Raw genomic sequence first — 14,112 nt, 5'->3', positions numbered from 1 at the left:
TCCGAAACACTTAAGTGTGACAAACATGCAAAGGAACAGGAAATGAGGAAGGGGGCAAACACTTTTCACACCACTGTAAGAGTTGTGCCTAGAAAGGACAACAATCCTAAGAGAGCAAAAAAAAGGCTAAATATTTTATTCAAAAATGAAGTACCCCAAGGGACCCCAGGAGTCCTGTCCTGAAAAAGAGGGCGAGCAGTCGGTTTGTGTCCTAGGAGAAACAACAGGATCCAGCTGTTGCTCTGTAGGCCACCACACCCAGCCGAGAGAGTCTCCATGTGTTGTTTTAGCTGGCCTTATGACTCGACTGAAAGGCGAGGTGGTGGTGGTACCATAAGTTTGAGTAAAGTTCCCTAAAAGTTGGAAAGAGGAGTGAGTGTCCACCCTTTTATTAGGAAATTGGAAGCACAAGGAAAAGAGAGAAGGATGCTGCATCACTTCCTGGTTTGGTGTTTCTGTGCAAGGAGGTCTGTTTCCAAGGTTTGCTATCTGGGTCGAGTGTTACGAGCGCCGGTGCTTTGTTTGATTACCCTGAGACTCAGGAGTTTATGAAAACACAGCCGGGGGACGTGACCTCAGCTGGGACCTCCAAACTAACTCTGTTCCCACCAGAGCCCCTCTAAACCATCTCTTTTGTCAAACCACTTTCACTCCCAGCCATGCTATCCTTTACTTTCTCTCTGTTGTCCCTGTTCGCTACGCCTACCTTCAACCTTTTGCCCGTCTCAGGCTTTATCGCCCCACTCTTTAGTTAATCACCCTCTCCCTTATCTCACTCTCTTACCTGCTCGCCGGCACCTAATTTTAAATAGTTGGACTTTTTGTAATGCATTCACAATTAGTGTCAGGTCAGCACAATACCATATTGTGTACTGTATCATCCCACAAAGCACATCGATGTCACATCATAAAATAAAAATCTGTGGTCACAGTCTTTTCAGCTGATGATGAGTCACATTTATTGAATAATTGGCCCACAGTGGTAGCACTTAATATTACAGCACAACATAAATACCTTGTATGTGGTAGGTAATTAGGTTTAAAATATATTAAACTGCTGGCTAATTATTCCAAAACAAACCAACCAACAATAATAATAGCGGCTTAAGGACACTACTGAGCCTTTTTTGAGACGTATGTTTGCAACATGTTCTTAAAGATTTACATCTTCAGTAGGAACCAATGGGCTTGAGGATGAGAGCCTGAGACAAGTTAGGGATGTTGAAAGTATTGAGGGGCAAATGAATGAATAGATTTTGCCAGCCTTATTTAAAGTTTGAATGGCCTTTTCAGTCCTAATTTTTTCTGTAGGTACATTCCACCTTAAGGGGCCAGTAAACTCCATCAGAACTGCTTGTCAGATTGTCAAGCGGTTTTGTAAATCTTCCCTGAGACCTGTCTGACATCCGATTAAAGGGCATTTTTTATGATTCCTATGAAGTCATGGTACATTTAGTGTTAAATTTGAGTGTATGGGTCAGTTTTGTATCAAACCCAGTGGACCGGGCATGTGCTGCTGAGAAGGGAGGTTAGTAGGTGACCATCCTCTTCCTGTTTCCACCCATCTCCTCTTCCTCTTCCTTTCTCAAGTCTCAGGGGAATTCAACACGTACACATTCAGATACGCACAAACACATGGACGCATCCAGCCTGTGGCCTGTTCAGTGTTTCCCCCTGAGAGCTGTAGGCTTGGAACAAAAAGGACACACAAAAGAGGACAGAGGATAGCTGCAGGAAATAGAAGAGCACAACACAAACATTTAAAACAGTCTGTGTGATCTTAGTCCAGACATGTTGTAGTACGAGGGAGACATTAAAAGTGGAAAAAGTTTAGATTTGGCTCGCTTAGTTTTCCTCACCCCAAGGAATAGCTTGTGTTGTGCGACAGGCTGCTATGTTATGTAGAGGTTTGAGTTATTGAGGCCATGAGTTGTTGAACTCAGATTACAATATTTTTTTGGCACTGCCCTTCAGTCAAGGCCACACATTACAGTTGTTAAACCAATCATATAGTAGTTGTGTTTTGTGCGTCATAACTAATTGGACCACAATGGACAGAGTCTATTTCTTAAGAGTATTTCCCAATTTATCGAACTGTTGCTTAAACATACATGTGCCTCTTTTTGACTGTCAATACTTTCAAATCTGTGCATGTTGGTGGAAATGGTTGCTGTGTGTGGGATGTCTAGACGTAAACACTTTAAAGGTCTGTTCCCAGGTTTAGATAAACTACAGTATGTCCAAATCAGACACACCTACAGTTTCAAATCTGGATCACACAGTCCCAACATGTTGTATCCACTGAGGCATCTGGAACCACTTTATCAAATGAGTGTTTTTACTGCCAAGCAATATTAGCCAAGGCTCTGTGTATTGTGTGGAATTGTATATGCCGCCTGGAGACATTACTTTATTAAACAGTAGGCATTAGCAGCTTTAGAGTCCTTTAGTAGTATGTTTTTACTGTCTGATAGCTTTGGATAGCCTGAAGTGGTAATGAGCAGAAAATGAAGGACTGAAAAAGCAACATACAAAGAACATGACGGCCCTTTGTTTGATGGCATTTTTTTAATAGCGGTTGTTTTGGTAGTCATCACAAACACTAGGTGAAAAGTTAAATTGGTGTCTTGGTTGAGTTTATTTATTTATTTTTAAAACCAGAGGAAAAACGTGCTTGTCATTTGTAGCAGACCATCACCCCTGGTTTTCTGGTACGATCTGCTTCTGTGAGAAAATGCATTGAAATTGTTAAAAATAAATCAGTTTGGTCGGCTGTATTCTGGACTCCCATCACTAACAACCAATGTGTATGTTAGGACTGCGTAACATAAACACATTTAAATGGTTATAATGAACCTGGTTGAACAACCATTGAGGTAGACTGGGTAAACCCAGCCCAATCAGACAGCGATTAGATTTCACCCTGCAGCTCAGGGAGGAAATCTCTACATTTTTCTATCCTGCTTTCATTAAAAATCTGCGGGGACCAATCACAAACTGGCTGATCCACCTGGCGGGCTATTGGCAGGTTTAACACGATGACGACAGACGGCAAGCAGCTTTTTGTTTACATTCAACATGGCGGCCCCCAAAGCGCAGCAACCCGTTGATGCAAAGTACGTCACCCGGATCTTTGGTCTGATTGGTTGTGGGACTGTTCAATTGCGGACAGAGTCTTTTGAACTTTGTCCATTGGTCACGCCTCTTGTGCAGAGAAAATACATAGCAGACTCCCACGTTGATGTGCTTTGTTAGAGAAATGTGCATCTTTACATCTTATTTTAATTGTATCCTATATTCATTTTTCCTTACTTTACTTTAATCCTCGTTTAGCACTGCAGTAAACTACATATTTTAACCACAATATTGGCATCTGCTTTGTCTGCCTATTTTGTTGGCTGATTTGTTTGGGATTAAATGCATATGTTCATTGTCAAGAAATTAGCTGGACACATTTACAACTTATTTTTCAAGATACTCAATTTAAGACAACCCTGGCCAACCTTGAAGGCACAGACTACACGCGGCTGATTTCAATCATTTGAATGCACCATCCAGTGCCTGCACAGGACAAGTCTGAATATGGCAAACTTTCCCCACCAACCCTCTCTAAATGTGACCCATAATATCCTGCTGTCAGACTGCAGACGCCAACATGCTTTTGCAGATCGCTTCTAAATTTATGAATGATCTGTGCTTGTTTTTGCAAGATAAAGACAGACGTGACAAAGTAAAGGGAGAGAGTGGAGACACAACAAATATTGATACCTCTATACAGGGGCCAAGGGATTTGTTTTATTATTGTACTCTCTCACTGTCTCTTTCCCCTTCACTACGAGGAACTCGTAACTAGACTCAGGTCACGGCCTCTCTTATTTTCATTACTTTGTAAGCGATTTGACCTTTTACCTTTTCATCCTACTTTAAATTGCCTTTCTGCCGGTGAAACCACAATGCTGCAGATTCCCGCCACATTGTGCAGGAATGTCTGAGGGGAATTCAGGAATGTAGTTGGGAATGCAACGTGCTACAGCAGCAGGTGGAGTTACAATTGGGCCACATGACGTCATTTTATCTACTTAAAGTGGGTATGCATGTGCACTCATCAGCGTCTATGTACATTTGCTGTGTGCATGTGTGTCTTATTTAAGTGTGTTACTGGAAGACTAGCGTTTAACACTAACCCTACTTGATCTTTTTATGGGAACATGATACAGTGACTTCCCAGAATAAAATTAAGTCTATTTATTTAACCAGTTAGATTTACAGCAACTCTAAATTGTGCAAGAGCCATGATAGATCAGAAATGGAAGGCTGCTGAATAATTGGAGACTTTAGATAGACGTGTTGCCTACCTGTTATGCAACCCACCTAGACTGTTGGATTATTTTACAATGACCCAGAATGTTATTCTCATTTTACCATGTTTACTTAACAGTTATTGTAGCAACCTGATACAGCTATTGGCTTAAGATCAGTGTCAATTTTAATGCATGAACAGCAGCATTATAGCCTTTCCACACATGGATGCCTATTTGATACAAACTAACAGTATATCCCCTTCTTTAATTACTATTTGACCACAGCACAGTCTCCTAACAGAATAATCTACATATTAAAAATATTGAATGATCCATCTCACACATGATAGTAGAGATGGCAGCACCAGGGCACATGGAGGAGGCCAAAATATCTTATAAATTAGTAGCTACTTGGTCCAAATAGCTAGCATTTGCACACAGATCTGCAGTTTTGTGGAGCCACATGCAGTAACCGTGACAGGCCTCCTACATTACTCCACATAACATGCTGCACCTCCATCCTGGTGACAGTTGCTGCTTCAGGTGACCGTGTCACAGGATGGGTCATATCTCCGGCAGCTCTGTCCTGCAGCCTTGCACATATTCTGAGCAATAAACTAAACCCCACAAAGGGAACGTATGTTGCCTTCGAGTGTAGTCAAAGAAGATTAGGAGTCTACCGCCATGCTAGCAATGTATTGAGGCTGCACAGCTATGCTTTAAGCTAAACGCTAACATTGGCACAATATTAAGGCTTGCATGTTGATGCTTAGCAGGTAAAATGTTTACCATCTTAATTTAGCTTATAGTTAACAAGCTCACATTTGCTAACTAGCACTAAACAGAAAATACAGCTGAAGGTGAATGTTTTTAGTTTGCAGGTATTTGGTCACAAAGTTAGTACTTGAGTTTGTGATTTTAAAATTATTAAAAGTGCTCCCTATAGAAAGTGGAAGAGACAATAAAGGGAAACCGTAGAAAGGATGTCTGCCACATGAAAATAACAAAAGTGGAAAATTCTCAATTAATGCAACTTCAAGTGAAGGGATTCTTGTAATCCCCAGAGCTCACATTCAATAGATAAAACGCAATCTAGTTTTTTTGGCTACTTTATTTTCACACACCACTACATGGTTTGAATCAAGCCCAACATTAGGATTAGGATTAAATAAACCATTATAATGGAAGTGTTTCTTTCTTTGTTTTTCTCAGATAAAGGCTCAGCTTCCAGCTAAACCAGATAAAGCTTGTTCCCTCAGACTCGCCTCAGGTTACGGTAGACCTTATCACGTCTTTTGTACTTCAAAGGGCTGCCGTTTCACAGCCGAATACTTGCCATACTGAATCCTCAGACAGACTCCACCCAAACTACACTATTTATTTATCACCCACCCTGAGCCCGCAGTTGAACTGTGAGGGGGAGATTCATGTGTATGTGTATTGTCAGTGTGTGTATATGGTGTACACATGTGGATGAGTGGGCATCATTTTAGAATTATAAGGTCAAAACACACACCTGCTGTTGTATTTCTTGTTTAGGAGATTTCCATTTCAGCGTGTTTCCTATGTATTGTGAAAGTCTCCATGATAAGAGAAGCTGTGGAGGGGAAGAAACTTTTTTTTTTTATCCAAAGTTGTATGGTCAGTGATGTTAAGGGACATGAGATCTGGAGTGTGAAAGGGTTTGGCAACCACAAAACTGCTTTGAGCAAAAACATTTAAAAAGAAGTGCATCTACTTCTTGTGTTCATTTCTGAACAAGTTTATCTGGAATTGTGGCTGTGTATGTCTTCCTTCCGCCCTCTGGATGTAAAACCTGCCCTCAGGGGGCTCTTATGAGAGGGGGATGAAAGGGGAAGTACTCCATTTACATAAATCATCAAACGCATCCCCCTAGCTAACAGATGTTAGATCATTTGTTTGAGGAAACAAGAATTTCCATAGTTGACACCCCTTTTGAAGTTTGAAATAATTGCCCAGTGCCGGTGGTCAAAGCCATTTTCAGACATGCAGCTCATAAAGTACCATAAATGTGATGGAGGATTTTAATTTGGAAGTCACAATGTCAGACCTAGTAAGATTCTGAAGTGAATGCTATCACATCACTGGAAAGGCCACAGTAACTTGAGGTTAGAAACACAGAAAGGAAGATTAAATGGGCATCTTTTTTCCTTTATTAACAGCAGTAAATGAATTTATTTAAAAAAAACAAAAACAAGAAACAGCTGAATTTGAAATTTGTTGATTAGATTGTTATCTTGTAAGCTTCAATACAGATTCAAAATTATACAACCACCATTACAATCAGACCACTCCCTCCCAACTGTAAATTCTCCATTTGTACTCATGGTAACTGTGAGTTTCACTTGGAGTACAATGGACGTTAATTAAGACCTCATAGAAATGTATCAGCGATTCGGCCCGTGAGAACTGAAAACACTCTTCTTCATAGTATTGCTCTGTTCAACTTACTGCTAAGCAGCACATGCCAGATTCTCCCCAAACATTGTGGCTCTTTCCATAAATGTCTGAAATAAACAAATTTACAAATAACAAAAGATGGAGCCAGCATGGTTAGGGGTGTTGAAATGAATCGATGCAGACCTAAACGATTCGGCATTGATCCGTGGACAGACCCTAATCCATTGTTGTCTACTGATGTTACTTGTTGATTTTTTTGATTTTGGGGTTTCTCTTTTGTTGTTTAATGTGTTCACACTCCGCTACATTCAGGAAGAGTCTTTTTTTAAGAGACAAGACCATAAAAAGGGGAGTTTACATAAATATATATAACTGACTGCGTGAATTTGTTGGTGAAAACCATGTATATATAATATGCAATATATAATAGTATTGAGGAGATGAAGCATAAGGATACATTGGGATATTGAATCGACTCAAATTGTTGACAGGATAATCGTAATTGAATCTTGAGACAAGTGAAGATCCCCACACCCCCTCCCCCCATGGTCACGTTTCCACATCTAAAACGATGTTTGAGTTGCTACATCTCTCCAGTGAGCAGGGGGGTGACAGGCCTCCACATAGTCTCTTAAGCCTCGTAAAAACACACGTAAAGTAACCAACATCACAGGAATGGAACATAAATGTAGTTAGACTGGATTCTTCCTTTTCTTCCTCAACCAGCAGCACACAGTCACTGTTGTAACCAGCAGCCATAAACCACGTCACTCTGTGTGGTCCACTAATTGCACATCAGTTGGAGCCAGTCTCCATGATGAAAGCTTGACTTTGCTCTTTGTGCTTTGGTGTCAGTTCTAATATGTAAAACAGATGTGTGTTTAATATCAAAGCCCATCAGTGGTTGTGTAGTAGTTGAATGGCTTTAGAGGTTGGATTCCCGCTGGGGCCACCCACACCCATCACTTAGGATGTATTCCTGGAAGTAGGCTCTGTATTTTGAATCTCCGCTCACCTGAAGAAAAAACAACCCAGAGCCATCTGCCTGAAAGTGGTCACGTCATTGAAATGACCTGAAAAGTTCTTTCTTGATAAACTGTTATGCCACCCACCAAATAAATATTGTCCTGTGGTTACTTTTCCAGAAGCAGTGCTTTGATCCAGGCCTGCAGAATGATAAATATTGCTAAAGACGCTCAAGCTGAGGCTTGTGTTGTATTTGTGGGGGAACAATAATCAGCAGCAGCAGAGAGTTGGCGGGCTACACCGGCCTCCGCTTCCAGCTAAAACCTCCTCTATCTGATCACATCCCAGCCTTGTTTCAACAACTAGCCTGGATTATAGTTGTCATATCAGCCGGAGCCCAACTGATTACAAACACATTCACGCTATGATTACATGCAGCTTACTCCAGGACTTTATAAAACATCCAGCAATCCTCTTTTTCACCTGCAGTGACTCAAGGTCCTGAAGCGATAAGGCTGCTTCAAAGTTAAAGATGTGTCGTCGACTGTGTTGCTGCCAATCCCTTTGAGATGCTGTTGTGTGTGTGTGTGTGTGTGTGTGTGTATGCGAGTGTGTCTGTGTGAGAGAAACTAATAATTAGTTTGATTGTTTAGTTTTTATAATAGCGAAACATGTCTAGACTATCACAGTTTCCCAGAGCACAAAGTCTTCTCTTCTTCATCAGAATATTTTAAAAATATTTTATGGAACATTAACTCTCTTGAATTATCACAGTATTCACGGTACAAAACCAAATGGGATTAAGAATAGAATAAAACAAATAATAACAAAAAGAAGTTACTGATTTCAATAAGCTCCCGAGAAGTAATATATGATGATCTGGGATTGCATTGCAGCTCCAGAGCTAAATGGTTTTAGAGACATCCCGAGTACTCAGCCGTGCTTGAAAGAGTGCTTTAAAGTTTTTGCGTTCAGTTTGCTGGAGCTATTCATGTTACGTAAGGTCACCTCTTTTCCCTCCCTCCCCCCTCTCTCTTTCATTTTGCACAAAGGATTTCTCAAAACACACACACACACACACACACACACACCATCAGTGCAGCATGGCAGCCGTCCAGAGAGGGGCTCCAATGTCACTCTGTTTCAAAGAGCTCTTTGCTTGCTCTCCTTTTGATGCTCGCTCCCGAGCAGCAGCCGAGCAGAAATGCCCAATGTCCAGCTTTGATATGAATTTGTCCCTCATTCTTCACGCTGCCCTGCAACTCTCTCTGAAAAAGGTCTGCCGAAGTGACAATAAGAAAACAAGAACACAAAACAACAGTTTCAGCCTGTGCTCAGTAGACTGTTGAGGTTAACATGCCGCGGAACAGGTTCAACAACGTTTTTCAGAGTTCACTCCAGGCCGCGGTACGGGCACAAATCACTCGGCCACATGGAGGAATGCCGAAGGACATTGCCGAAGGACAAGCTTCTGACCTAACAGAGCCAAAACAGAAACGGTTCCAAAAAATACCCTCGTCAAAAAGGGAATCCGACAGAGCCCCCAAGGTGATTTGGAGGTTAAAAAAAAATCTTGACCTAGACATGTAGGAAAAACAATTGAAAAAAAGAATAATTTTAATCTTTTTTTCAATTGTTTTTCCTACATGTCGAAGTCAAGATTTTTTTTTACATGTACTGGAACAATCACATTTGCGAGTTTTATTTGCAAGTTCTTGCATAATCAGGCTAACCTAGCTAGTTAGTAGCTTGACATGATTACATCTTCTTGGTTGTCTAAATACATCCAAAGTATATTTTGATAAGCATTACTAATTAATACATACCAAAGTGAAGTGTTCTAATGGACATTGTTGTTGACTGTTTATGCTAATGACTGCAGGCTAACCTTAGTAGTTAGCTAGCTAGCTAGGCTAGCCTTATTATTTGTTCGACAAGAACTTGTAAATAAAACAAAGTCAAGATGTCGCAAAAGTGATTGTTCCAGTACGTGTTTTTTAATTAATTTCTTTTTTTAATTTGAATGAATATTCTTTTTTTTCTCTCTCCATGTCTAAGTCAAGATCTTGCACATAAAACTTGAGATCTTGCAAAACAAAGTCAAGATCTGTGTGTTTTCCCCCAGTACGTTTTTTTGTAATTTGTTTTATTTATTTATTTCCCTTGGTTTTAATTTTTTTTGTTTTTTTTCATGTCACCTCGGGGGCTCCTTAGAATCCAAATAACCACCGGAAGGATTAACTGTTCTTCAAGAAATAGTTACAGCATGTTATATCAAAACCACACACACCATCTTTTGTACTCATTTTAAACAAGCGTGATGCAGCTTTAGAAGTTTCAGAAGGCATATCTTTAACCTTAGGAAAGGTCCATGCTAGGTGTTTACAAATGCTTCCAATTTTTATGCTAAGCTAGGCTAATTGACTGCTTTAGCTCTGTAGTTGTGTGGTATTGATCTGATTACTTTTGGAAAGAAAGCAAATGAGACTATTCCCCAAAACTATTCCTAAAACGATACGTTGAACATTAAAGTTTCAACTTAAAGGACATTTACTGTATTTCCTTATTTTAGAAAGAAGTTAAAGGAAAACAGGCACCTTTCGTGTATGTTGCTTTTGTGAATTTACACATTTTCACAGAAAGATTCGACACGGGATGTATTGTAGTCTAATATAAAAACCACATGCAGTGCAGCTGCTGGTTCAGAGTACTTGCACCTTTTTCATTCCAGTTCAAATACCGGGTTGAGTCCAGATGCGTCCGTGATGAGTCTATGGGGTGCTATGCAGTTTTGGCCATTTCTTCGCTTTGTGCTCGCAGGTGTCTCCACAGAGCTCCCCCTACAGCTTCAGATGAGATATTTGGCTGCTCCTCTGTTTACTTGTGTCTGACTCCTCCCTCGGTCAGTCTGTTGCTTCCTCTTTCTCGGTTCCTCTGACAATGATTACCTCGCTTTCTGCTGTTTTTTTCTTGGCCATGACGATGGTGTGAAAAACTCCATCGCTTCCTTGTTAGCCGGTTCCTGAATAGGCGTATGTGTGCAGTGCAGTGCAGTGCAGTGCAGTGAAGCAGTACATTACATCGTAAGACCTGATATCACGCGATACTTCCTTATGCTTCGGCTGGCTACTCGCCGGCCCAAAGGTGGTTTAACGCTCACAGGCTCTAGGGGGAAGCGAGACGACCACCTTTCAACTTAGAAAAAAAAGTCCTATAACCATTTCAATGACTCTGAAGCGGTTCAGTTAAGGTAAATTAAGCACAAAAAACTGCATAGTTCCCCTTTAAGTGCTTGTAGTCTTTTTTTGTAAAAGACATTTTGCCTTTACGCATCATCCCAGAGTGCTATCTCTTGACATTTTCAGAACTTAAAATGGGTTCACCTCTGTTTTAATGTGACTGAAATTCAGTGAGGTTTGTCCCTGTCATTTTATAGTGAATTAATGTGTTATCATTGATTGTTTCACACAAACCTGCCAAATTGGGATCCACAGTATAAATAGCTGAGAGCTCTTGATGTGTGCTGTTGAAGACATGCTGTACTTTTAGCAGACTACATTTTAATTTACTGTGGGGCCACACAGCGTATATTTTAATGATGTGTGACAGAGGCACAAAGTGTACAAATCATTATTTACTCTCAATTTCCCATGAAGTCTCCAGGAAAAACTCCTTTTAGTGCTAATTTTAGGGAATGTCCATGTAAGAATGGGTCAATGGAAACCTATGTAAATATTCATTTATTTTCTTATTGGATAATTTCTTTTCCATAGATGAATTGTATGCTTGTCTATAGACAAGTTTTCCCATATTTAACTGACTACTGTACACTGACTAGAAAACCTCTTATGGAAAATAATTTAATTACAGACCTAAAAAAATAAAGCATTAGCAAAAATGGTTTGGGAAATCTGTCAGTACATAGTATTCTTATATCTGTGTCTCTTAACTTGATTTTGATTTGTGTGTGTAATCCTCACTTTGGTTTAGAGCTGAAACAAGTAGTGCTATGCACCTGACCAATTAGTTAATTAATTAACTGGAAATGAATCAGCTACTGTTTAGATAATACATTTTTGATTTTATTCAGAAAAGGCCTATCAAAAAGAAATACAAAGACATTGGCTCTGCAATATTCCCTGTTTGTACTCACTGCACAGACTCACTGAGCTGCGAGGCAGCACATTCAAAGGAATGCAGCATATATGTGTCAAACTGTGTGTGTGTTTGTGTGCGCACTCAGAACCATGTGTGTGTGTGTAACATTCCAGACAGTGTTAGAGGTATGTGAATTACGTCTTACAGAGAATGTGAAGAATCTGCTGCCATGAGAAGGCCACTGTTGTTTACTGACACAGTAGTGAAAAGGAGGTGTGTGTGTGTGTGTGTGTGTGTGTGTGTGTGTGTGTGTGACAGTTGGTGATGGTAACACGCAAAATAATAGTGGAGATGACGTTAAGCTAGCGAATGTATGTAAACAATGCTCGTTTGCATGCAAAGGATTTTTGCAGATGTTTTATGAGGAAGGGAAGGCACTCAACTTGTTTGTCAGAGCTCAATGACGCAGTTAATATGTCACTTTTCTTTGTTTGCATTACACAGGGCACCTTTAAAGTTCACTTGCCAGCTATTTCTGGAGTTTTCAATCGCATCTCACTGAGCAAACTCAACTGAAAGGCTGCAAAAGCCAGAGCAAAAAAACACCTAGTAATTGGACCTTGAGTTAAGATTATTTAGTGGAGCCATGTAGACATCCTTTTGTAGACAAAATAATGACGTGTCTTTTTCTATTGTGTGTTTTTCTCATTAGATTTGGGATATGAGCGATGATGAGAGCATCTGAAGGACTGGAGGAACAAACCCTGTGCCTCCAAAGGACGGAATACTCCGATCCTTCCATTTCTGTCTGGTTTAGTCTTTTTTTTTTAAGGAATCTCACATTTACAGTGGACAAGGGCTTTGCAGGGAACAGTAGACACTGACAAAACTTAAGTAATCTAGACCAAGCATATTATAAAAAACTTCATAAAAGAAAAACTTCAGCTGAAAGAAAAGCCTTAAAATTGCTAATAGTCTTCATTTGGATTCAAGATCAACCAAAGGGATGGACTTGCAGAATAAAGCAGTTATACCGTAAAAATAATAAACCGGATAATCTGATTTACTGCTTAAATATCCAGTGAATGTCTGTTTTTCATTGTTACCTTAGGAAGTTGATGTTAATTTGCCACTTTGTGTGTATAAAGCTGTTGTATTCAAGGGAGAACATACCTGTTTCTATAGCTTCATTTAGTGTTTGGAGACAAGACACAACAACTCACTCTGCATTTGTATTAAGGGATTTTATTTTTGTCTAAAAAGGTCTAACTGAATGGTCACAGCTCCAATCCCTCTCACAGTCTCACCATCAACACAGGTAATGGGTTTGCAGAGTCCTTTGGCAAGTCATCGACTAACTACATCTGCTCGCTCATTCAGGTAGCGTCAGATACACAGTGAAATTACAAAAACACTGTTGACAACTCAGCAAATCCTTTCATCTCCCTGTCTGTTTACTGGAGACTGTGGTACATGCAGAACAGTTAATACTAAAACCAGCTTTGTTCCTTTTGAAAGTAGGAAACCTGCACACAGACGTTACTGTGCAACTGTGGCTTCTGATATGGAAACCATTTACTTAGTGATTACAACTTAGTGGTTGTGTAGCAACCTGGAACCTACAACTGCACGGTTTAATCTAAAAGAGCCTACGGACAAACTACAGGTCTTAGTGGTTTGTGTATGTTGATGCATGCGTTTGTGCAATTGCTGTTTTTCTTATTCTATGTGCCATTTGTCTGAACTTCTAACATGTACAATATTTTTGGTGTAATATATGCACAATTTCAACAAGTCCAAAAAAAAAAAGTTAAGTCACAATTGTCCTGATAGATTCTGACTATTCTAAGCTGTTTATCACTTGTGTCTTCTGTAACTATGGTAACCAAACTGGAATAAAATGTCTTTATTATTTCTGTTTACATCTGTGTGATAAGTGGTGTATGTGGAATTCAGAATATACCACATCCTTCCTTAAACTCAATGTAGCTGCATCATTCCAATACCCATTCTGCTTTTAAGCATCTCTGTCTTAACTAGTACACATCCACCTACAGTTACAGAGAACCACACAGTCAGACAGTGGTTTAAAAGCACTTTATTGTTCATCAAGGCTACTTTACGTACAAAAAAGGTGGCCTGCCAAAACCTTTTTAGTAGGAGGAGACACAGAGCCACACATTGACTGTTTTCTTGATACAATTTTTCTTTTTGTATTTTTTTACAGTTCAGAGTATTACTACCACTAAGTACATACTACTTCCACTTCAAAAAGGACCTGGAAAATGTGGTACAGTCAGAGTAAAGAACAACTTCTCTTTGATTT

General features: G+C 39.9%; 1 protein-coding gene across 2 annotated transcripts in view; it reads left to right on the top strand.

The window, feature by feature from the left end:
- The window catches only part of atg7 (ATG7 autophagy related 7 homolog (S. cerevisiae)), a 55,409-nt gene extending 42,590 nt beyond the window's left edge, over nt 1-12,819 (top strand). For both annotated transcript variants that reach the window (XM_034868917.1, XM_034868916.1), the window contains exon 19: nt 12,499-12,819. In XM_034868917.1, coding sequence (XP_034724808.1) covers nt 12,499-12,531 — 33 coding nt within the window. In that variant the 3' untranslated portion in view covers nt 12,532-12,819. The remainder of the gene's footprint in view (nt 1-12,498) is intronic.
- Nucleotides 12,820-14,112: the final 1,293 nt, after the last annotated feature.

Source organism: Etheostoma cragini, chromosome 4, assembly GCF_013103735.1.
Source record: "Etheostoma cragini isolate CJK2018 chromosome 4, CSU_Ecrag_1.0, whole genome shotgun sequence".
Taxonomy (NCBI): Eukaryota; Metazoa; Chordata; class Actinopteri; order Perciformes; family Percidae; genus Etheostoma; species Etheostoma cragini.
The sequence above is the reverse complement of the archived record's forward strand: the minus strand, read 5'-3'. Positions and strand labels throughout refer to the sequence as shown.